At 43.3% G+C, this 25,351-nt stretch overlaps 1 protein-coding gene across 7 annotated transcripts in view; it reads left to right on the top strand.

Moving 5' to 3' along the window:
* CACNA1E (calcium voltage-gated channel subunit alpha1 E) overlaps positions 1-25,351 on the top strand; it is a 495,006-nt gene that overhangs the window by 258,061 nt on the left and 211,594 nt on the right. For all 7 annotated transcript variants that reach the window (XM_073011718.1, XM_073011715.1, XM_073011713.1 and 4 more), the window contains 3 exons: positions 9,124-9,227; positions 10,585-10,737; positions 12,108-12,289. In XM_073011718.1, coding sequence (XP_072867819.1) covers positions 9,124-9,227; positions 10,585-10,737; positions 12,108-12,289 — 439 coding nt within the window. The remainder of the gene's footprint in view (positions 1-9,123; positions 9,228-10,584; positions 10,738-12,107; positions 12,290-25,351) is intronic.

Below are 25,351 nucleotides of genomic sequence, written 5' to 3'. Positions count from 1 at the left end.
GTATAGAGAGTTGTAGAGATAGGTTCTTGTCATGTTGTGCAGGCTGGCCTTGAACTCCTGGGCCCAAGCAATTCCTCCAACTTGGCCTCCATAAGTGCTGGGATTACAGGCGTGAGCCACTGGGCCTGGCTCTCTTTGGACTCCTTACTGTCTACTCTCCCCTGATTCATTAGGTTTCAGTCACACCAACCTTGTTTCAGTTTTTCAGATATGCTTGTTTCCTTTGTGCCTCAAGACCTTCTGTGCAGGCCTTTTTCTGCATCTGGGGTGCTCTTCCCACATTGTTTCCTCCGACCTACTCCAGCTTCACCTTTGAGCTCACCTGCCACTTCCACAGTGAAGCTTCCTTCCCTGACCTTCCACTTACCATAATTGAGACCTATTTAGTGTATGTCTCTTTCATTAAGTATTGTGAGGACAGCCATGATCACCATCTTGTTCTCTACTGTAATGCCAGGGCCTGTTGGTGGCACAAGGTCAGTAAGTATCTCGATTGTAGAGTGAGTCCTGGGCTCTGGGATGGAGTTAAGCCTGATGCCATCAAGGGGTCCCGGCAGAGTAGGTGGGGAGGAAGAGGTAGCTTACAGACATCTGGGCTGGGCTTGACATCTTTTACACCTTTCCCACCCTCGTCCTCTTCCCTCAGATATATTTTGGTCAAGTTGATTTTCTTTGGCTTATCTCTATGTGAATAGTTTAATACACAGGGACTTTTTAAAAAATAAAATGAAGTAAAGTCTCCAGAAATTGATTCCCAAATGAAATCATACTTCTAGTAATTTATTTAAAAGAAATGGAGAGCAAAACATCATGTGTAATTCAGTAGATTTTTGATAGATCATAATTACTTACACATGTGGCTACACCCACTTCAATTTGGATATCCAATTATTAGGTGTCATGGGCCCAGTCACAGCTCCGTGGATGCATCTGTGGATGAGTCCAACTAATATGCTGCAATTGGAAATGTATCAACACCCACTTCTCCTTGAGTGAAGGGCATTTCTAGAGCATTACTGTTGCATATTGTTCCAGAAGGAGCCATAGTGTGTGGAAATGTGAAAGATGGTTTCTGCCATCAAGGAGCAGGTTTTGAACTGAGTTGCGAGGAGCTGACTCATTAACGGACAGACCCATGTTCTAAGATATAAGAACTGTATGTAATTGGGAGTTAAACATAGAGCAGCTCTCCGGATGTTGAGAGGAAGGGAGATTGGTGTGAGCTACAGAAGCATAACACCATCGGGGTAGGTGTTGGCTCACAGAGTTAGAGCCAGGAAGGGTCTGAGAGGTCCCTTTATCTGATGATTTCATTTTATAGATAAGAAAACTGATATATTATTTCTCTTTTTCCTCTGCAACACCTGATTATTTTCTGTGGGCCAAACTGTAGTAGGCATTTTTTTTTTTTAAGTTTTTCTTCATTCAGCTTCCTCAGTGGCCCCGGCTTTCCTTTTGGGAGAATCTTATTTTGTGTGTTCCTGGGGGGAGTCTTGCTTACCTTGGAAGTGGTAGGGGATTTGGGTGCAGGGGGGCTTAAGCTTGACCATGTACTTCTTCCGACTTTACTCTTAAGCTGATGATGCTGCAACACCAAGACAGTTGATGTTTATATTCATACCAATAGCCACGGTGGCCTAAGAATCAGATTTCCCAGAATCTCTGACCTTTGCCAAGTGTATTAGTTTCCTATAGCTGCTGTAACAAATGACCACAAATTTGGTGGCTTAAAGCAACACACGTGTATTTTCTTACAGTTCTGGAGGACAGAAGTCTAAAATCACTTTCGCTAGGCTAAAATCCAGGGTCATGCTTCCCATCTCTCCTCCCCAGAGGCTTTAGGAGACAGAGTTCATTTCTTTGCCTCTCACAGCTTCTAGAGCTTCATTCTTGTGTTCTTTGGCCCTTCATCCATCTTCAGAGACAGGTGGAGAATAACTCACTTCTGTCCTTACATTGCCTTCTCTCTCTGGAGTCAATCTTTTTTGCCTTTTTCTTTTAAGGGAACCTGTGATTGTGCCCCGGGTCCACCTGGATAATCCAGGCTATTCTTTCCACCACCAGATCCTTAATCCCATCTGCAAAGTCCCTTATTCCATAACAGGTAACAATCACAGATTTCTCAGTTAGGACCTGGATATCCCTGCCCCAACAAGGTTTCTGCTTTCCTTTTTTCCCAGCCTGGTCTTCCAATATCCCCTCAATTCTGTGAATTCCTGGTATCTTCTCAGTATACATTTTTGGAGGGATGGAGCTGATGGGTCTGCAGTTTAAGACAGTTAAAATCTGTTTCTGTTGTTTACGACCAGGAAACTCCATGGTAAATCAGCGCTATGTGCAGAACTTTACAAGCATTATTTTTTTTTAATCCTTGTTTTAACTTTCTTAGGAAGGCACTATCCCTTTTTTCCAGGTAAGAAAACTGTAGCTCAGTGTGGCAATTGCAAAAGGCCTGACAGCTAGTATAGGTGATGGAACTGGGATTTGAAACCAGCCAGTGGGACCGGAGAGCGTGTGCCTTACCCCCTTCTCAGAATCCTAGTTCAACTAGCTTTTGGTTGTAGACCTTTTCCAAGGAGGAAGTAGAATGTCATCTGGGCCGTGAGGTCTGAATCAAATTGTTTAGGCAGGGGAGAGAAGGCAAAGGAGAAGCATTCCAGGTAGGAGGGAGGCTGGAGAGTGAGAAGTGAATCCAGGAGATTTAAAGGAAGGGACATGACAGGTAAAGTGGAATGACAGATAAAGGAATCAACCACTTATGTAATGTTTTTGAATAGACACAGCAACTCATTTATGTCAACTACCCATGGGAATGATATTCTGACTCAACTTTGTGTTGGGAATTCAGCTTGTATTAGGTCCCTTGCTGCCTCCTCATGGCCTCCTCATCACATAGGCTGGTTAAACATCTCACATCCTTTGCTAGTGTTAGCCTTTTCTCACAGGTGCTGATGAAGAGCCTGTCTTTCAAAAACTTAAGGTTCTCCATTGATATTGATGTGGGTAATTTCTGGAGCTTGGGAGACATCCTGGACCTAATGGTGAAAGACCTCTGGCTTGTGTCTCCTTTCAGAAGAGAACTTGGAAATTTTGTCTAGGACTGGGGCAATGACTAAGAAGGGAGCTCTTTATCTGGTCTTTGCTGATCACTACTTAAGTGTAACTGTCAGATTTAGCAAATAAAAATATAAGACATCCAGCTAAATTTGAATTTTAGATTTCAGATAAACAATGAATATTCCATGCATTATACAAATATTGCACTAATCTGAAATTCGAACTTAACTGGGTGTCCTGCATTTTAGCTGGCAACCCTGAACCTATGACCACTGTTTCAGGGTATTTTCGGGCATGGATTTGCACAGTGGAATATGCCTGTGAAAAGAGATTATAGACCTGGATTGACAAGGAGGCTAGGAAAGAACCCCAAGGTCAAAGGGAATGCAAGGTTGGAGAATTCTTTGGGTGACTAATTTGGGGAGAGATGATTTGGTTCTTATTGCCCAGAGCATTACCTCTGTCTTCTGTTCTGCTGTGCCACTGCAGTATGGCCACAACGGGAAAGACTTGTGCTGCATCATCAGGATTGTATCAATCTCCATTCTCTTCCTACTTGCTGACACCTAAAAGTAAAAACATTCAAGGTAGGGCTGAGCCATGATCTCTAACAGGAAATAGTTATTGAACTTGACTGTGTGCCGAACATGATACCTCTGCTGGTGGTGGTCAGAGGGCTGAGTGCACTCTCCAACTGTCCTCTGTTGTGGGAGCAAAGTGGGCATTAAGCATCCCTCTGTGTACAAAGCTTTCCACCAGGCTGTGTGCCTACAGTGACAAAAGAAATGGAAAATACACTTCTGCCCTTGAGGAGCACAGACATATGCCTCTTGGGACAGCGGAGAGCTTAGGCTTTTATTAACTCAAAATTGGAGTTGTTCTCAGTGGCCCCACTCTGATTTTGTGGTGTGTGTGTGTGTGTCCATGTGTGTGTACAGAAATATTGCAGCAATCATCACCTGCCGTTAAGCTGCTTTTGTACGTGGTAATTAGGAGAGGTGCATGGAGCCTGGTCCTGAGAGAGAGACATGGCAAGTGATCTGTGGCATTTGGTGATTTGTGGCCTTAGAATGAAGGGAAGAATGCTCACTTGCCCGTTTGGGGACCAACATTGTGACCTTGGTATTTTTAGCAACACACTGGACTAAGGAACAGTGAATCTGCCCAGCGCCAGGCAAACATTGCACAGCGTAATGGCAGAGTGGGGAAAAGGACTGGTTTTGACATCAGAAGAGAACTGACTTTAATTCCCGGTCTTGCCATTTATTAGCAATTTAATTTTTTCTAAGCTTTGGCTTGCTCTTTTATGAGATGGAGACAATAGCAATATGAGGAAAAATTTGAAGATTTAATGACATACCATTTGAAAATGCTAACAGACAGCAAGCACCCTGCATTTGTCACTGTGGTGTTTCCCATTCTCATAGCACTTTGTAAACAACTCTGTTATAATGCTTCATGGTGTGTTATAATTATTTCTTTTATGTGTCTGTCTACTTCCACTAGACTGAGAGTCAAAGGCTGTTTTCTACTCTTTACTTTTCCAGTAGACTCCTGATTAAGTCCTGGTACTTACAAGGCCCATAGTTTTGCTTAGCTGTATGTACCTCAAAACTTAAGCTTTGCTGGGAGGCAAGACTTTAACTTCTGAGTTTCCATTCTTTCCTCTGTCTCTCTAGCTCTCTTACTGAGAACTGGGAAGATCCCACAGAACAGGATCTGTCCAGTCCTCAGTCAGTCTTTCAAGAATATTGCCATCTCAACACCAGTCAGAATGGTGATTATTAAAAAGTCAAGAAACAACAGATGCAGAGAAATAGGAACGCTTTTACACTGTCGGTGGGAATGTAAATTAGTTCAACCATTGTGGAAGACAATGTGGTGATTCCTCAAAGATCTAGAACCAGAAATACTATTTGACCCAGCAATCCCATTATTGGGTATATACCCAAAGGAATATATATCATTCTATTATCAAGATACATGCACACGTATGTTCATTGCAGCACTATTTGCAAAAGCAAAGATGTGGAATCAACCCAAATGCCCATCAATGATAGACTGGATAAAGAAGATGTGGTACATATACAACATGGAATACCATGCAACCAAAAAAAGGAATGAGATCATGTCCTTTGCAGGGACATGGATGGAACTGGAAGCCATTATCCTCAGCAAACTAACACAAGAACAGAAAACCAAACACTGCACTTTCTCACTCATAAGTGGGAGCTGAATGATGAGAACACGTGGACACAGGGAGGGGAAAACACACACTGGGGCCTCTCAGGGGTATGGGGTGGGGAGAGGGGGAGGGAGAGCATCAGGAGAAATAACTAACGCATGCTGAGCTTAATACCTAGGTCATGGGTTGATAGGTGCAGCAAACCACCATGGCACACATTTACCTATGTAACAAAACTGCACATGCTGCACATGTACCTTGGAACTTAAAATTTTAAGAAAAAGAATATTAGAAGATCCTCATTTGACTCTTAAATGCTTGAGGATAGATTCCCAGTATTCTCCTATGTACTCAAACACATGTATATTTGAATACTATCCCAGCTTGCTACCCTATTCTTCTCACAGTAAGTTCTAGGATTTCCTTGATGTTCTCTCCTTTTGACCTCTGTCTCAACAAATTTATTAATTTCATCAGTGCAATTCAAATTCAATTCATCAAGCCTTTACTGAGTGCTTCTTACTTGCCAGTCACTGGGCTAGGTTTTGGGGGTAGAGATGAGTAAAATGGTGCCTCCATTAGAGGTGTTTCAGATTTAGTGGGAGAGACAGATGAGAAAACAATTTCTCTAGGATGTGATTAGGGCAGTGATGAAGGTGGACGCGTTATGGGAGCACAGAATAGGGCTCTTTTCCTTAATTGTCTTTTTGCTCTGAGAATCCCATTGTTAGCCGGGCGTGGTGGCTCACACCTGTAATTCCAGCACTTTGGGAGGCCGAGACGGGCAGATCAAGAGATCAGGAGTTCGAGACCAGCCTGGACAGCATGGTGAAACTCTGTCTCTACTAAAAATACAAAAATCAGCCAGGTGTGGTGGCAGGTGCCTGTAATCCCAGCTACTTAGGAGGCTGAGGCAAGAGAATCGCTTGAACTCGGGAAACGGAGGTTGCAGTGAGCCAGGATTGCACCATTGCGCTCCAGCCTGGATGACAGAGCAAGACTCTGTCTCAAAAAAAAAAAAAAAAAAAAAAAAGAACCCCATTGTCCCTGCTTTCTAACAGGTGAACAGGGGAGCCAGCTGTCAGTTCTGTCTCAAGGAGTACTGGAACAGTGGGAGTTAGGAAGCAGCCAGTGGCCAATGTGCATCAATTAAAGACCTAGTTGGTAGCCCTCCTGCACTGGAAGAGAGAAAAGAAAATTTTGAGGGCCAAGACAGCACGAGACCACAGGCTGCATGGCCCTGGCTGCAGTATGGTTTGGACAGTTTGGGGAGCAGGTAGTTTCAGCCAGGGACCAACTTGGTGACATGTGCATACCTCATGGCTGACTGTGTGAGACCCCTGCAACAAATGCCATCTTTTTCCTTCTCTCTTTGCTTTTGTTCTCTTTCCCATTTCTCTGACATTTGCGTCTTCCCCCGGTTCTTATTTATTTCCTTTCTTGTTTATATCCCTACATTTTCTTTTACTACTCACTCTTCTGTCATCTCATTCTTTCCCTCTACCATTTTCCCCCTCTACATTTGAGCCTTCTTTGCCTTTTAATTTTATCTTTCTGCCTCTATCACCATGTTCTGAAACATAACTGTTAAACTCAGGATTGGAGAGGAAATTTTCATTTCCAGCAGGGCTGTTTATGATATGAAAAGAGTGTCTCATGTGTATCTGAGTATCCTAGGAAACAGAAGTCTAATTTCTAACTCATATTCTGCATACTGTGTTTGAAAGACATCATCGTGAAAGGAGAGTCTCCCACCTGGGCAGCACAGGAGACTGTGCTGTGCACCTTACCTTTATTACAAGAACCAGGCAAACAATGATCTCTTTTTTATTTTCGTGGTTCTCTATCTCCCCACCTATCCTTTCTCTTTATCTCTCTCCTCTTTCTCTTTTTCTATTTCTGTCATAGTTTTCACTTCTATTTTCCATGTTTCTCCTTGTTCTTTTTTGTCTTTAGTCCTTCCCTACTTTATATTAGAGATTATATGACCCGCTCCTTAATGTCTTTCCTTGGCCTTGGAAGATAGAGTCAAAAGGAGTGTGGAAGACTCCACTCCCCCAAGTACCCCCGTTTCTGATGATGGCATGGAAGTGTGACTCAGGAGAGATGGGGAAGATTCAGAAACCTTGTCTAGCTCTTGAGATTCTTTATGAGTAGGATTTCTTTCTGCTTCTTATTTTTAGGTAGTATGAACGTAGACTCAGAGAATCTTAAAGCTGACCAGAATCTCTACTGGTTGTTTAACCTTCACCCCATGTAGGATCCCTCTTTACTTCCTAATGATGCTCTACAGGCAGCTCCCGGATACTTGGAGTCTGGGGAAGCGTGCCAGCACATGAAGCTGTCCGCTTGGCTGTTGGCAGCACTAATTGTGTTGGTTACTGCTTGCGATTCTGTTGTCCTGGTCTGTATGATTTGTACCTTATGATTGTATGTCTGCTTCCGAGGGCCATAGGGCATGCACTTTCCATACAGTTCTTTTTCTGAGATTGAAGACATGTCAAATATTGAAGGCACTTCAGGTACCTTCTTTAATACTTGAACTATTTCAGAGAGGTTCCATCAGAAATAAACAAAGCAAGCCATTCTTGCCACCCTTTGACTGTAGAGGAACCCAGTTTTCTGAATGCCTCGTTTCCTGATGGTTCTGGGTAGCTGAGATTGTTCTGGAGGGATTATGAGGGAGAAGCTCCCTTTCATTCTTCACAGAAAGAATAAAATGAGCAAATTTTAAATTAAGATTTTATTAATATTAGTAAACTTTGCATTAGCCACATGTCTGTGTGTACATTACAGTTTATAGAACACTCAATATTAAATACCATGTCATTTTATTTTTATAAGTAGACCACAATACACCCTCATTTTAGAGATGATAGAAGTGGGCTTCATCGAGGTTGATAGACTTGTGTTGAGTCACCCCATTCTCAACAGATTGAGTCAGACTTAAACTCAGTTTTTCTGCTCTTATTCTTCTGCTGTGTCTTTCATAAATACATATATGTCCTTGTCTCTCCAAAGTCCCTGCAATGTCATGAGATTATAGGAAATAAGTTGTCTCCTTGGTGCACACAATCTAATAGAATTATGGATTTGTGTGTGTGTGTGTGTGTGTGTGTTTCTGGATATGGCTGTGGAACGTGGAAAAATAGAAATGGTGAAATCCGATTAGGGTTAAAGAGTGGTTTTGTGCAATTATAAAAATACTGATACTATGTGAAGACCATTGAAATTCTTCTCCAGTGTAATTTATTTGTTTGTTAAAATTTCTAAGTGTCCCAGCTACTCGGGAGGCTGAGGCAGGAGAATGGCACGAACCTGGGAGGCGGAGCTTGCAGCGAGCCGAGATCGCGCCAGTGCACTCCAGCCTGGGCAACAGAGCAAGACTCCATTTAAAAAAAAAAAATTCTAGGTGTCAAAGTAGAGATGAGTGAGTTACTCTTTTGCTGGAGTTAATCCAGAGAAATTTCCTGAAGGAGATAGGCAGGGGAACCTAAGACAATTTTGAAATAAAAAAATACAAGGACCTGATGGGTTGGAAAGAGGGGAAGAAGTTGAAACAGGGCAGAGTGGAGAAAGGGGACAAGGTTTGGGGACAGGAATGGGACAGATGTTGTGGACCTTGTGTTTTGCTTGGGATTTGGAACTAGGGTTCTGGTATGATGATAAGTTTTCCTTCTTTGCAAAGTGAAACCCAGATGGCTAAATTTAATTCCACTTGGAGCCACTGGTGATTCACCCAAGCTCAGGTGCACCCACATACAGCTGGCGTCAGCGCTGTGTGCTTTCCAGGCTGAGCTTGCCTCAGCCCTGCTTCCTGCATGGAACAAGAGGGGAAAGCCAGACTGGTAACCTTGACCCTTCTGTGTCTCTGTCTGCAGCATCCTGGCCACTGCGGGAACCCACTTCAACACTCATGTGGACCTGAGGACCCTCCGGGCTGTGCGTGTCCTGCGGCCCTTGAAGCTCGTGTCAGGGATACCTAGTGAGCATCTGCCATTCTTTCTGCTCTGCTAAGAACTTTCTTGATGTGTCCTCAGCTGGATCCAGGTCTAAGGGAATTTGGGATAAACAAACAATATTCCTCCTGGGAGGAAGCCTCAGTGGTAATAAATAGTGGAGATGGAGCAATCTGGCATAACATTTTACTTTAAATTTAACTTTTCGCAAATATAAAAGATAATAGAAAATCTTTACAGAAAAATGTGGAAAGTAAAGAAAACAACAAAAGAGAAAAGTGCTCTTTATCCTGTCACTCAAAAATCACTTCTGTTAAAATTTCAATATTTTTCATTTTCCCCTGTGCATTTTAATGTAATTGAAATCATTATGTATATTGTAGTTTTATGTCCTGAAATAAGTATTTTATTTTCCTAACCTTAAAAATTCTTGGCTGGGTGCAGTGGCTCACACCTGTAATCCCAGCTCTTGGGAGGCTGAGGTGGGTGGATTGCTTGAGTTCAGGAGGAGTTCGAGACCAGCCTGGGCAACATGGTGAAACCCCATCTCCACAAAAAATAAAATAAAATAAATAGATAAAAAATTAGCCAAGCATGGCAGCTCATGCCTGTATCCCCAACACTTTGGGAGGCTGAGGTGAGTGGATAGCTTGAGTTCAGGAGGAGTTCAAGACCAGCCTGGGGTACATGGTGAAACCCCATCTCCACAAAAAATACAAAAAAGTAATAAAAATTAGCTGAGCATGGCGGCTCACTCCTATAGTCCCAGCTACTCAGGAAGCTGAGGTGGTAGGATCATTTGGGCCTGGGAGGCCGAGGCTGCAGTGAGCCAAGATCATGCCACTGCGCTCCAGCCTTGGTGACAGACCAACACTCTGTCTCAAAGCAAAAAAATTTTTATATGTGTTATGATTTATTTAGCCGTTTTTATGTTTTATGTTGCTGGATGACATAAAAAATAGGCTATTTCCAGTTTTTCTCCAACTATAAATGTGCTGCAACAAACACCTTTTTACTTAAATCTTTATTCAAATCTCTGAGTGTTTTCTTGGCTAGAATCCTAGAAGTACAATGTGTGGGTCAAAGGATATGTCATTTTCTGAATAGTACTTGTACTAATTGTGCTTCCCCAATAAGGACTGAGAGAATTGGGTCTGAGATACAGTGAATGGGAAGATTAACTTTGTCCCAGCTCTTGAAGGATTTACAGCCTAGCAGAGCTGGGTCTAATTTCCTTTAGGAAAGGTTCACATTCTAATAAATTTAATCTATCAGAGACAGAAGGCAGCATGGATGAAACCAATGAGGGAATGAAACTAATCCTGCCCTATCAGATGGTGCTGAGGGACGGCTGCATTGGTCATTCTCTGTCCTTCCTTCTAGGCCTGCAGATTGTGTTGAAGTCCATCATGAAGGCCATGGTACCTCTTCTGCAGATTGGCCTTCTGCTCTTCTTTGCCATCCTGATGTTTGCTATTATTGGCTTGGAGTTCTACAGTGGGAAGTTACATCGAGCATGCTTCATGAACAATTCAGGTAGGGTCGTTCTTCTCTGTCTTCTCCTTTTCCCTTCTCCCCTCTGTTAACTGGGGTAATTTCAGGGCACTTGGAGGCTCATTGGAAAAGTGTGTCCTATTCTGACCCTGGAATTAGAATCAGAAGCTTCTAGTCAGCAGCCTTTTGAGGCACAGCCAACTGAGACTAGAGATCCTGACTTGACATTAATATTGCAAGGCAAATACATAGTTGGAAGATTTCAAATAGATGGTCTCGGCTCCCCTATCCCATAGTCAGGGGCCATGAGAATGAACTTCAAAAGCCATCTGTCTGAGCCAGGCATAGTGGCACACACCTGTAGTTCCAGCTACTCCCTGGAGGCTTAGGCAAGAGGATTGTTGAAGCCCAGGAGTTTGAGGCCAGCCTGGACAACTAGTGTCTCTCTGTCCCCATCTCTCTGTCTCTCTACAAAAAAATAAAGTACCACCTCTCTGAATATCTGAATCAATACCCCTTGATTCTTTATACAGCAGCCTCTGACCAAATAAATAAGTACTTTTTCTATAGTGGCCTCTCTGGCCCACAGGCTGGTGAGATCTAGGAGTCCAGAATCAGAGTTGGGTCCCTCCGGATCTGTGGAGACATTTTCCCTTCATGATCCTTCTCACCATCTTCTCGCTCTCTGTTTTGACCCACACGTGGTGTGGATGAACTGAGAATGCTCTGAGCTTGGTTTGCAAGTGTGCTTGGGAGATTGTTAGGGTACACAACCCCGAATTCTCATATCTTTGTATTTCATTTGTTCTTTTCAAGTTGAGTTGAGTATCCTAGGAGGAAAGGAGATGGGAGGCAGGCTGAAGAATCCCAAATAAGTACCATGCTTTTTATGAAAAGAACCTTCAAAGAACACCTTCCACCTTGGATTTCTGTTTTTTGTTTTAATCTTTTATTCAAAGCCAGGAATCCATGCTGGACAAACAAAGAGCTAAAACCCCCTAAAAGGACCGTAGTTTATAACTGTCCCCAGGAAACCCAGGAAGAACTCAGGGCTCATCCTGGAGTCTGAAGCTAAAAAACTTGACTTTGCCTTTTCCTCAAAGTGTGCCATGTGATTCAGTCCTTCTAATTCCTGTGGTACTGCAGGTGAGGGTAGAGGATGAAGCTTGCAGAGTAGGGGACCATGCGGAGGAGAGGCTCCATTTTCAAGAGAATGGGAAACATTGGGTTGAACACATGGTATGTGAGCTGGGAGGTGCAGAGAGGCCAGGGAGGAGGGGGAGCCTGAGACAAAAAAGGGCAGACCTCTTTCCATGGGGAATGGAATTGCTTACCTGTGGCCTCCTGAGGTCATTTCCAGTTCATGTGAAACACCATGTGATTTATCCCCCACCCTCCAAACATATCTGCAGGTATTCTAGAAGGATTTGACCCCCCTCACCCGTGTGGCGTGCAGGGCTGCCCAGCTGGTTATGAATGCAAGGACTGGATCGGCCCCAATGATGGGATCACCCAGTTTGATAACATCCTTTTTGCTGTGCTGACTGTCTTCCAGTGCATCACCATGGAAGGGTGGACCACCGTGCTGTACAATGTGAGTAGAGCTGGTGGGGACTGGGAAGGAGGAGGGAAGAACCCTGGATGGAGGCTTCTGGGGTTGTTTGGCCTGGCTAGTCCAGCGACAGGGAGGGCTGTGGATATAGGTGTATTGGAGCGGGAGGTGAAGACTCAACTGGGACAAGCCTTAGCAGTTCATAATTCTCTCTTGTCTGGCCTCTTGCTAAGTACAAGTACACAGCTTCTTAATACGATTAGGAAATTACATCCTAGGTTGGATAGGTGAACAAATTAGTTAAGTCAGATCAACTTAATAGTTATAGAATATGTTGGTTGGACATGATGGTGGGCTATAGTGAAGGGTACTAATAATGTATAATACTGGCTGCCCAGTAGAATTAACTGGAAGCTTAAAAAATTTTATCACCCCCCCTCAGGATCTGGGAGAATGTACTGGAAAAGAACAAAAAGAAAAGAAAAAAACTTATACCAACTGGGCTCCATCCCAAACCAATTAAGTGGGAATATTTAGGGGTGAAGGTGATTTTAGAAAAGTCATTGGCTTTTCTAAAAAGCTTCCTATCTGACTCTCGCATGTAGCCACTGTCAAGAACTGCTGCATTACATGCACATAGAAAGCATGCTTAATTGTGAGATTCACCAGGGATGCTTGTTGAAAATTCAGATTCACAGGCCCCTTCTCTGGAGATTCTGATTTTGTATAACTTTGTAAGCTAGTGAGCTGTGCGTTTTTCAAGTGCCCTGGGGATTCATGTGATCAGACATATTTGGAAGTTTCTGAGTTGATCTAACTGCCTGTCAGGGATGTTGGGGATTCCTGCATGGGGACAGAAGGTAGATAGAGGGTGATCATGAAGTCTCTTCCATCTTCCAGAATCAAATTTTAACGACTTATCAAAGGCTTGGTGCAGACTCTATGCTCAAAAATGAGAGTGAGTTGAAGTATGTGGTTTGATGTACATGGATCCTAGGTGGGTAAAGCCATGTGGGCAGGTGCTTTTGAAGGACTGTACCCTTACCTGCATTTAACCAGCCCATTCCAAGACAGTAACTTTGGAATGATCACGCCTCTTATGTACGCTCCCACAACCTGCCTTTACCTTAAGGTGCCCTCTGTTTCCTTCAGTTCTTCTCTAGATCTTTTTAGCCTGATTCTATCTGTATAAAACTTATTAGGTGGAAAATAAGGTGGCATATACAAAGCACCCTTTAGAAAGAGCTTTGGATGTAATTTACAGTGGAGGGAAAGGAAATGCTGTCTCAGAAGAAACTCGACTAGACTATAATGACCAAAGAGCAAGGATTGTGTAAGGCCTGTACAAGAAAGTACTTAGTAGAGGTCCATTGCTAACCTGGATCCATTCCCATATAGGATGAGCAAGGCAGGACTGAAACTTTGCAGAAAAGAGTCACAGGCTATTATGCTAAAGCTCTTAAGGGCAGTGAAGAAGTCCCAAGGACCAACTTACACCCAGCAAGCCCAGGGATGAAGTGTGACCCAGAAAACCCTGGAGGACACTCTGCAGTTCTCACCAGCTGTGGGAGGCAGCAGGAAGGAGCGGAGGGAGGCAAGGTTGATGAGTGCAGTCACTCCTCATTTGAGATGTAAAGGTTGTCTTGAGGCCGTGCCATTCAAATTAGCCAGGCGCCTGTAGGAATTGCAGCACTGGCCCTGTAGTGGCTGGTGTCACTTGTAGGGCTTTGAGAGTGATGCGTTTCAATTATATGTGTAGACTCACCTAAGTGATGTGATAAATGCATTGAAAGTCTGAAAGGAGAAGTGTTGCATTTGAGGATACAGGTGTGATTGTTGGTCCTCTTTAGCCAAGATTCAGATGGTACTGAGAGGAGCAGGATCTCAGCTGAAGAACCACTCATTATTTTTTCTTCATTAGTTTCTTTGTTCATTCCTTCATTCTTTCACTGTTTATTAACTGAGCATCTATTACATGCCAAGCACTGTTCTAGGCACTAGGGAAATGGGGAGGAAAAAGTGCCATGATTCCTGCTATCATAGTGCTCTCTTCAAATCTCTATGTCTCTCCAGTTACCTGTCAACTATAGGTTTAGAAGTTAAACACAGGCAGAGATCTTGCTCCTCTCTCTAGTTTTGCTCACTAAGGAGTGAAGGAGGGAGGAGAGGAGATCAAGTTGCAGATACTCTGAAACCTTGTATTGCATGGGTGTCCAGGGCCCACAGACTCACATACTCTGACTTCCAGCCTGTGATTCATTGAACTTGAGTTTACTGAAGGCCTCCTGATATTCTGATGGCTGGATTTAGGGCTAGGGGTACTGTCACCCAAAGACTGTCTACCTGTTTGGACTGTCTGCTACCTGTTTGGACTGTTCCTTCACACACACACACACACTCACACACACACACTTATATACACTGGTTGCATACCATGAAGTTAACTATGAATGACTAGTCAACTTAGTATTATAAATACATGTATACATATATGTGTGTGTGTTTCTGCATATAGAAAAATGACTCACTAAGCATTACCACAACCACCACCAATAAGATGCAAATATAAATATAACTATTGATTTTCCTTTCTACCACTCCTCATTCTGGGAAGGCCCAGTTCACCCAGCTGCTGGATTTGTTCATGCAGAGCACTAAGAGAGGGGGATCCCCTGTTTCCCAGCCCGATGCACCTTCTATTTAGTGGTGCAACAAACATGTAAGATTTATTCTTGTTAGTTAACATCCAAACCAGTAGGAGAATCTTCAGGTTTACCCAGTAGGAAGAAGCTCTCAGGCATGTGGGCTCAGTTTAACCTTGTTAACCAATGTAAATGCTTCCCTCATGTTTGCATCCCTTTTCTGTACCACAGACTCTTCCTAGATGCCTCCCTATGACCTTGTGTTGCTCTGCCATTGATTACTATTAACTTCATTTGCATGTGGCTTTTCTCATTATAATGAATTGTAAGGGGGAGGGTTCCCATTGTCAGGGCAACCTGGAGTCACTCGTGCTTCATTTAGTCTCTATCCAAATGTCAACTGCTTGGTCAAACTCCAACTATATCCTTGGCTTCCCTCCCTCCTCTGGCGGAAGGAATGCAAAACTGTCTACAGTTCTGGCTGTTGCTACCTGTTTGCACTGTCTCTCCCAAAGGTCTCCTCGAGACTTGCAAACTCTCTTCTTTACTTATTTCTCCTAACCTGCTAAGTATGTCTTCCACAGTACAATGTGTTCTCCTTCTGATCAATGCTCTTCATTCAGCAAATGTTACCGTGGGTCGCTAACCCTCTTCACCTGTGCTGGAAGTGGCTGAGAGAAGTGACTTTCTTCTGATTCTGATCTGAGTCTTATTTCTCTTTGTCATTCTAGTTTTATGGTATCTGCTGATTTCGTTAGCTCTTTTATTGTATCAGGACTAATTCCCAGATTGCAGAGGTTCCCAGTCCGTGTCTGCGGTTACTCATATCTTTGCTCTTAAAGTTTAGTATGTTTCATTTGCATTTCTGTAGTTATAGTTATTTCTCTTCTTACTGTTGATAGGGGAACTCATGTAGAGGCAGAAATTTCTTGGAGGTGTACTGTTTCTGCAGCTTTGCAGGTATGCTTGCCACATCTGTTGTGACTACTTAAGATGCTCCAAGCTGCTATGATGGAAGGGGTTTTTATGGACTTCATTGGCTTTTGGCAAGAAGAGGCAACTTAAAGTCTGGGTGCTTTCTGAGAGTCTTCCCAACACCTTAGAAATCTTTTGGTCTATCAACAATGACTGTGGCTCTCCTTTAAGTTGCCTTTTCACAGCTGCATATAGTCAGGATTTATTAAATGGTTAACAGCTATTCACTTTCTCAAAATCATTGAGATTTTGCTGTATGTGTCATCTATCAGCATGGTGAGGCATAACATCCATCTCACAGTTGATGAAAAACTACCATTCTCTTTATGGAGTTCCTCTGATTTTGTGGTATCTGCAGAGAATGCTTTGGGTTCTGAGATCCATGAGACTAGGGAATGTGGCTTCCATCTTTGCTTCAGTCTTTTCCTACCACCTCCTCCACATTGTAGTAGAACTACTCAAAACTAATTTGACAATGGGTGGCAGGAGTCTATGATTATCTTATGGTGCTAGGGTGATCCAGCTGACCTAGGATCGGGTGTATAGTTCATAAAATTTGTAGACACTGTAATTGTGACTGGTATTGTAGACACTGTAAGTGTTATTGTAATTGTAATCGGTATCCAGGATCAGTCATGCTCTGGAATAGACTGGTTTCTTTTTTTCTTTTTTTCCCACAATCCCATCTGGACTGCCCTGTTCCTATGTCCTTACATGAGTCTGGGATCCTGTAATACAGGTGATACTTGGAATCGGATACTAGTATCTGTTCATCTGTTACTTATCCATAGAGGGATTGGTAAGTGGATCTTGGAAGTTACTGTTCTTTTTCCCATGATGGCTGGGAGGTAAGGTGTGTGTGCTTAGTGAGGAGCTATGATAACTTCCTCTTAACTGGCAGAACACTTTGCTTGTCAGGCTTTTCATGGAGAGGAGAGAGTAGAGGGAGAGGGAAACTATTTCCTGAACTCATAGTAAAGGCTTTTCCCCTCTGTTTACATTAATACATAAGTGTAGACTCGTTCACTAACTCATTATTCATTCAGCAAACATTTGTTAAGTGGCGATAATGTGCCAGATACTGTTCTGGATGCTGGTGATACAGTAGAGAGTAAAACATAGGAAAGTCCCTGCCCTCATGGAATTTATATTCTAGTGGGAAAATGCATATAGAACATAAGGAAAACATATGGTATATCAGATAGTCATAGGTGCTGTGGAGAAAAAAAAATGTGGGGAAAGGGAGAAGTTGGTTGCAATTTTAAATGGAGATGTCAGGAGGGCCACGTTGAGAAGGTGGCATTTGAACAAAGACTCGAAGTGGGTGAGAGAGTGGGCCATGTGGTTATCTGGGGGAAGACTGTCCTGAGTCCCAGATAGCTGGGCCAGCAAGTGCAGAGATCCTGAGATGGGGACAGGCTGGGTGTATTTGAAGAACAGCAAAGAGCACAGTGGGTTGGATTGCAGTGAGTGAGGCAGAAAGTAGGAGATGGAACAGTCAGTCAGATCATGTGGAGCCCTGAAAGCCATTATACAGACTCTGGTTTTTACTCTGAGTGAGATGGGAAAGCAGTGGAGGGTTTTGAGGAAAGGAGTGGTGTGACCTGACTTGTGTTTGAAAAAGGATCACTCCACCTGCTTTGATAGAGCAAAAGTAGAAACAGGGAGTCAAATCAAGGTTATTGCAAGGATCTAAAAAAAATTGTTAGAGGCTTGGACCAGGGAGGTAGCAGTGGAGGATGTGAAAAATGGTTGGCTTCTGCATATATTTTTAAGTTGAGCTCGTGGGATTCTTCGATGGATTGAATATGAGTTTGGGAGAAAGCAGCAAGAAGAGTGGAGTGGCCGTTAACTAAGCTGGGGAAGAACACAGGTAAAGTATGTTGGGAGGAAGAGGAGAATTGAGTTTGGATGTGCTAAATTTGCCATGCTCATTTGATATGGTAGTATAGGGAAGGAGGTGAATAAATGAGTTCAGGGTAGAAGGCTTGGCAGGAGATACAAATTTGGGAGTTTTCAGTGTATAAATGGTGAAATATTGAGACTGGCCGAAACCATCAAGGAAGTGAATATAGACAGGGAAGAGAGGAGATTCCAGGACTGAGTTCTGATGTTAAGGTGAAGAGAAAAATGATTATCAACAAAGAAGACTGAGAAGGAACAGTAGGGAGGCAAGAGGAAAATCAGAAACTTGGTGTCCTGGGGCCAAGTGAAGAGTGCACTGCAGAGGGAGAAAGTACAGGATGATCAAGTCAGTTCTCTGAAGAAGCGTTTTTTCCTATCATATGATTATTCAGTATCTTGCTAATAATTTCTTGGTGATTTGTATAAATCACATCCACAGATTCTCTTGAATTCACATTCATATTTACTCTTTCAAAAACTCTTACCTATATGCTTTGCTCATTTGAATCAAATGCTTCAGATGGGTCAGGGAAGGTGAAGGCTAAGAACCACTGAATGCCAGGAGCAGTTTGAGTGGAGTGGGAAGGATTTCAGAGAGCAATGGAAACAGCATGGAAGAAATACCACTTACATGCTGATGGGAATGATCCATTTGAGATAAAAATTATCGTTGATGAAGGAGAGGGAGGATAATTGGGGGAGGGATTTCCTTGAACAGGTGTGTGTGTGGTGTGGGGAGGTCTAGACCACAGGTGTAGGGCTTGGCTTAGATAGGAGCTCTAATCATCCATTCATAGTACTAGGAGTAGAGGAAGAACAAGTGGCTGCAGAGGCTGGTACGTGGGTAGATGTGGTGTTGGAATCTTGTAGAAATTCTCTTCCTATTGCTTCTATTTTCTCAATGAAAGAGGAAGTAAGGTCATCAGCTTACTGGGTGGGAGGAGGAAAATATTGAAAGTTTGAGGAGAAGGTATAACATAGTTTCCCAGAAGACTGAGGGAGTAAGTGGAGTAGGTAAATGCATTGGGTTGCTGGGCAACTTTACGGGCTCACTTGGAGTTAGCTGTGATGAAGTTCAAGTGAGACCAGTGAGCCTGGTGTGTTTTCCTCTGGTCACATTCAGCCGCTGAGTCTCAGGTGGGAAGTAGGTGGAGAGTTGGCTTTTCCGAGAATAGTTTTGTCAGGTGAGCACGATAAAATGAGAGAAGATCAAGAGAGTGACTGTAACATAGCCGTGGAATTTGAGCTGGATAAGGAGCAAAGAGGTGGGGGAGAAACCGTGAAAAGGGAGGAGAATAAGTGGATTATGGACCCTTTTTGAAATGTGACTCTTGAATCTGATGGACAAATTCAGTCTGTGGAGTAAGTTGAGAAACCTATCTTGCTGCATAGAAGCAGGGAGTGGGTTTTGAAACCAAATGTTCTGATTTCTAATTTGGTGCTCGCACTGCCCCCAGTGGAAGGAGAGAGAGTGTGTGCATGTGCCGCACATGTGCAGAGTAAGCTGTGACTCTGCGCGCCGGCACACCGCTGGGCCTTCTCTAAGGCCACTCCCAGGGTGTCTGGTCCTGTTTCAGCTCAATTCAGAATATGAACTTGGGGAACATTTGGGGATTGAAACCCACCAGGCCCGCGCACCTACCGTGCTAGCATTGTACTCTGTCATCTTGTTTTCCTTCTCAGAGTGTCTGTCTCTTTTTTAAACATACTTACGTTGCAGCTTCTGATGCTGACTTTGGCAGCCTGTTCTCCTGTTAATACTTGTCCTCTCCAAACCCTACAGTGCCTTCTTCTTGGCCTCTGTCTGCTGGGCTGGGAGCCTGTGGTCCACAGCCTTCTCCACACCGCCTCCCTGGGAAGAAACCGGCGTTTTCTTTCTTTCTCATACTTACTATTTTCCCATCCTAAGCTGTCTCCACCCTGAAGTTATTCCTACTCATTGCATTTCTGTCTTGATTTGTCAAACCAGGATGCCATCATGTTTGGGATTTATTCCAAATGTGCTAAGTGTGCCTCCTGATCTGATGCCTGAATTTCACACCACGAACCAGGCCAGTCTCCTGGTCTTTTGTCTGTGCAGAGCCATTAGGCTGGCTCAGGGTTCCTTTCCTTTTTGTTTCATTTACTCTAATATGCGGTTTAATTTCTAATCCGTGGCCAAAGGCCTCAGGTGCCTGATGTGTCATGCAGCTTTGGGCTATGATCTTTTTGTTCTCAGGCAACTCCAGGCCTTAGGACTCGGAGGCAGAAATTAGCTGGAGGTGGTGTGTTGGTGACTCAATGGCTGTTTCAGGTACTTTTCACTCTGGAATCCAAATGCGGACAGAATCTCAGCCAGGTGGGGATGGCACAGTGCCAGTATATGGCACACTAGGAAAGCCAAGAGGTCTCTATTCACCGTTCCTCAATTCATTATTCACTGAAAGACCTATGAACAATTTTTTTTTCATGCCCCTCAGAGTGTGGTCTGTCTTGGAATCATCCAGGGGCAATTAATGTAATTGCAGATTCCCGGGCTCTGCCCTAAATCTGGTGGGCCAGCATCTCTAGAGGTGGGAGGAAGGAATCTGTATTTTCAGCAAGCTCCCATGTGATTCTGAGGCTACACTGAAGTTTGAGAACCACTGTTCTGCATCAGTGTAATTGCCAGATGGTAAGAGAGTGACATGGCACATAAATGGGAGATACTGAAGAAAAAGGCACACTTCTGCCTTCAGCCTGCATGCCCACTATGTGGATTTCCATGAGGTCATGCTTTATTCAATGTTTGCCTAACATAAAGTGATTGACACACAGTGCGCTCTCAGGAAGTAGTTAATTTATGGACTTAGGTCTAGAAGGGGCAATAAGTCAGGTGCATGGGTACATACATATACTTGTAACAAATAGGGCAAACTAAATATAGCGAATAATTGGAAGATATACAAGCAGAGATCTCTGGGAGGATTGAGGAGAGAGTGGATAATTTAAAGTGAGCTGCTGAACCTGGCTTGGTGGCTCACACCTGTAGTCCCAGCTACCTGGAAGGCTGAGGCAGGAGGATCTCTTGAGTCCAGGAGTTCAAGGCTGCGATGTGCTATGATTGACCTATGAATCATAGGTCAGCCTGGGCAACATAGTGAGACCCCATCTCTAAAAAGAAAAGAAAATAAAGTGAGCTTTTGGACAGCCCATGTAGAAATGTGAAAGCTGGTGAACTCAAGGGGAGCCCATGATACTGGATTGTAGCCTATTGGACAAAGATGTCAGAGCTCTTGACAACACATTAAAGGCATCATTTACCCTCTGGGCACTTAGATGTTACTTTATATTTTTACCTTCCTTTAGGGACAAGGCTTAGAAACTGACTTGAAAGTTAGTATACCCAACCGTTTTGGTGGGAGGGAAGGGTTGGATGTACTAAGTTTCCCTTCACGATTCACTCCTTAGCCGGTCCTCATTCCGTGCCTGTTGAAATAATATGCGTAGATTTACAGACCTTTGCCTGCCTCCAGTTCCCTGTGTTGCAGTTAGATGTCAGCTGCTTCTCCACGGCGAAGCTTCAGCTGCAGCTTTCCCTGTTGATTGTCACATGTGCCCTCAATTACACCTCAGCTCCCTGCCAAAGGGAGGGAAGGATTGAACAGGATCCTTTCTCCTTTAAGGTGCCAGATACTAGAGGCTCCATTTACACTTCTGGAGAGCTCTTTTAAAAGTGACTCCTGAGAGCCTCCACTCTCCACTGCCTTCCACCTTGAGCCCCATTGTCTGTCCACAAGAGGAAACAGGATTTTGTGCACTCATGGGGCAGCAGAGTAGTGGAGTTAATTACAAAAAAAAAAAAGGTATTGTATTTGACTGGCGAATACATCTTTGGTTTATCATCTGCACTGGAATGTTTCTGATGTTCTGGAAAATCACAACACTCAAATCAGATAAAGAAGCCACGGTGACAGGACCTGGGATATCTTCTGACTTTTGTCCCCTCAGCTTCTAGTGCCCCTTTTCTTGAGAAGCAGTGACCCAAAGCGGGGCCCTTCCTTCCAGTGTGCAGTCTTCCTCACCCCAGGAACTGGCGGGTGGGTCGCAGCACCTGTGATGGTCAGAGAGGACCACTTGAATTTCTGTCCTCCTGAGGGTGCCTTGCCAGGTGCTCCCGCCCTCCCTCCCACTCTCCCCACTCACCATCCCCAGGCCATGGCCTTCACTCCAAACCTAGGACTTGTCAGCGGGTATCTGCGAATGGGCTTTGATGGCATCTATAAAATTTGTTGCAAGTTTTGTTTTTAAAACATGTCTTTTAACCACATTTTCTTGAATCCAAGATGCCATTGATTATATACTATATCAAAAATTGACTAATTCTGTTATTAAATTTAAGCATTATTCAATGTTGTCGGGGGAAAGGCCACTGCATTCTATGTATGATGCATTCATATATTCTGAGTTACAAAACCTTCCTCTGTAAAGAAAGGTATATTGTAGAATTGAGGAAATAGAAAATGAAGGAATAAAACTAATTTTAAAAAGCCACAAGTAATCCATATGTTATAGACCAAATTTTCACACTTGGAGACCTCCCACGGTCACACTGGCATAATTCTTTTCTTTGTGGAGACCTTGGAGTCAAGCTCCCTTTGCTGTCTCTGCATTTATTTGAGCTTTGTGTAAATGTGGTATTAGAAAGCTTCTAGTTCTGTGTTAGTCTTTTTAAAAGAATCAGGCCCCAGCTTGTTTGCTTTCATAAAATGATGTAAGTGATCACACTATTACCTTTCTGTATGATTCAAGATTTTCTCAATACTGTGAAACTAAAATAAAATATAAAAATAAGCTGGATGCCAAAGCTGATTCAAGACTGCAATAGTCATCTATAACCCTGGTTTCAAATTTTTATCTTCTGGAAAACAACCTCATGTTTTGAATGATATTGAATAAGTGTTCTGTATTATGAATATATTTGTATTAAATATGTAAAATAGATTTATGCCAGAAGATGCCCCATTTTTATAAGTTTTATGCATGGATGTTCTGATATAAGTTTTATTTGAAAAAAGTGATTTCTGATGCCAAAGGTGCTATAACATAGTAGTTAGGAATCCTGGTCTTTACTATCTATGGGACTTTGGCAATTTATTTAATCTCTGTGCCTTTATTTTCCTATCAGTAATGTGAGGATAATTGTGGTACCCACCTCTCTGAGTTGTAGTAAGAAGTAAGTTAACATGGATAAATGTCTGGCACATAGCACTCATGTGAGAAATCATTAGTTAAAAAGTTTTGAAAACCATCTAGGATAGACAAGCAAAGCATCTTCTTCCATTGGCCCACTGTATAAACCTATTCCTCTCAGACTGGTCCTTCCTGTCTCTGGGTAAGTCTAGCCACTTTGCACTTTCCATTTGCATCATTGCCAACCTTGAGTGCACATTCTTGGAATTGCCTCCAAAACTCTAATGTCGCCTTCTCCACAGAGCCTTCTCTGACTATCCCTGAGAAATTCAAAAGAGGGGAGATGTTTCCTCTGAGCCTTCTCCCCCGGACCTAAATGTTATTAGCATTCCTTCCCAGATTCTCCTGTGTCATTCATCGTCGTCTTGGTGTTTATGTCCCTTTTCCTTATTAAATGTTCTGTCTCCTGGCATCAACCACAGTCCCCTAGACACGGCTAAGTGTTCGGTAAATATCCATTGGTGGATTGATTTCACAGAGTGGCTGTCAGAACCCACCAAAGATGCCATGGCTTCCAGACTGCCAGGCTGTCGGGAGACGCAGCACAGGGTCTGCTCTCAGAGTGAGCTGCTGTCCACAGGGAGTATGGCTGCTGCAGCCTCTGCTCGTCCTGCCTCACTCCAGCTCAGCTCCATCCTCCTGTGACAGGTAGAGAGGGGGAAAAAAATAAAACTAGGGGAAAGGTTTAATTTATTTCAGTGTTTACAGAGGGTTTGCATGTAATTAACAGTTTATTTCTATGACACAGCTGGCCTCCTCAGCTTGGAACCTGGCTTTGAAATGCTCTTAAAGAGACCCATACCTAGGCAATCTGAGGGCTGCTGGGGACTTGGGAAGAGAATGAAGAAAAATGTCATTCCCTGTCTTTGGTGACGATGCTTGACCAAGGACAGCCCCTAAAGTGAAGACTCCCTTGTTCCTTCTTTCCCCAACCCTCCCATGCGTGTGCGCACTCGCACACACACACGCGCGCACACACACGAACGTGCAGTCACACACGAGCGTGCACTCACACATACAAACACACTTATGTTTTTTGAGTCATATTCTGTGGGTGAATCCACCTTCGACTTAGATCTTTTACAGGGTACATTTTTTTTAACCTTTTGTTCACATCAGAGCTTGGGCTTTGATATCTTCACTGGGGATAGGGGAACAGTCACCGGATCCCCTCCTGCTATGAGCCCCATGATTGCAAAACACTGTACTCCTTGTAAGTATTGAATAGATGAATAAATAAATGTGCATCAGTCTTTTCATCAGTAATATGGGGGTAATACCACCTTATTTCTACCTTAAAAGTTTTATAGCAAGTACGTGAGAAAAAGTATACAAAAGTGCTTTGAAAAAGACATTCAGCCCCCACTATGTGAGTGTGCTATTTTAATGACTTTTTGCTTCTGTGAACTGTGGACTTATAAACTCAATTTTGCTAAGTGAGCAATTTTTTTGTGCTTATTCAGAGGGGGTGTCTGGTTGCTTCGGGGGCATGTAAGACAAATTCTCCTAACATACTTTCTGTCTCTTACCATCAGTTAGCTGTGTGTGTTCTGTGTTGTGAGTGTGCTCAGGTCCTGTGATCTTGGTTAGAAATACAGTATTTATATTTTGTACATATTGAAAAACATGCCTATATTTGGTGCAAAAGTGGCACTTTGAATTTAATAACAGTTCTTGCTAACTTGCATAACCTGTGAATAACTGGTGAGACCTACATTGCAGTTGCTTCCAAATTCAAACATGTTTCAGAACTTTTTTTTTTCTTTTTGAGATGGAGTCTCGCTCTGTTGTCCAGGCTGGAGTGCAGTGGCATGATCTTGGCTCACTGCAACCTCCTCCTGCCGGGTTCAAGCGATTCCCCTGCCTCAGCCTTCTGAGTAGTTGGGACTACAGGCACCCACCACTACTCTTGGCTAATTTTTATATTTTCAGTAGAGACGGGGTTTCACCATATTGGCCAGGCTGGTCTCGAACTCCTGACCTTGTGATTCCCCCACCTCGGCCTCCCGAAGTGCTGGGATTACAGGCGTGAGCTACTGTGCTTGGCCAAGGATGTCTTAACCTTTGCAAGTGTTAGGGTAGACCTGACATTTATCTGCGGCAATGTTCCTGAATGAGCTGGGGCTGAGCCAATGAGAGAGTCTATACCAGAATAGCATAATGGGAAAATAATGGCAATGTAGTTTTTCACGAAACTAAATTTGCTCAACTTGAAACTGGATTTAAACATTCAAAATGTTAGTGTCCTTTCCTGGCAAAATGAAAAGTTAAGAACATCATTGCAAACACAGATATTTTTGTTTTTGTTTTGTGAAAGTTTTGTGATCTGTGAAGGCTAAAAATCTATGCTGATGTATATTTTATCTATGTA

The sequence above is a fragment of the Chlorocebus sabaeus genome, chromosome 25 (assembly GCF_047675955.1).
Source record: "Chlorocebus sabaeus isolate Y175 chromosome 25, mChlSab1.0.hap1, whole genome shotgun sequence".
Lineage (NCBI taxonomy): Eukaryota > Metazoa > Chordata > Mammalia > Primates > Cercopithecidae > Chlorocebus > Chlorocebus sabaeus.
The sequence above is the reverse complement of the archived record's forward strand: the minus strand, read 5'-3'. Positions and strand labels throughout refer to the sequence as shown.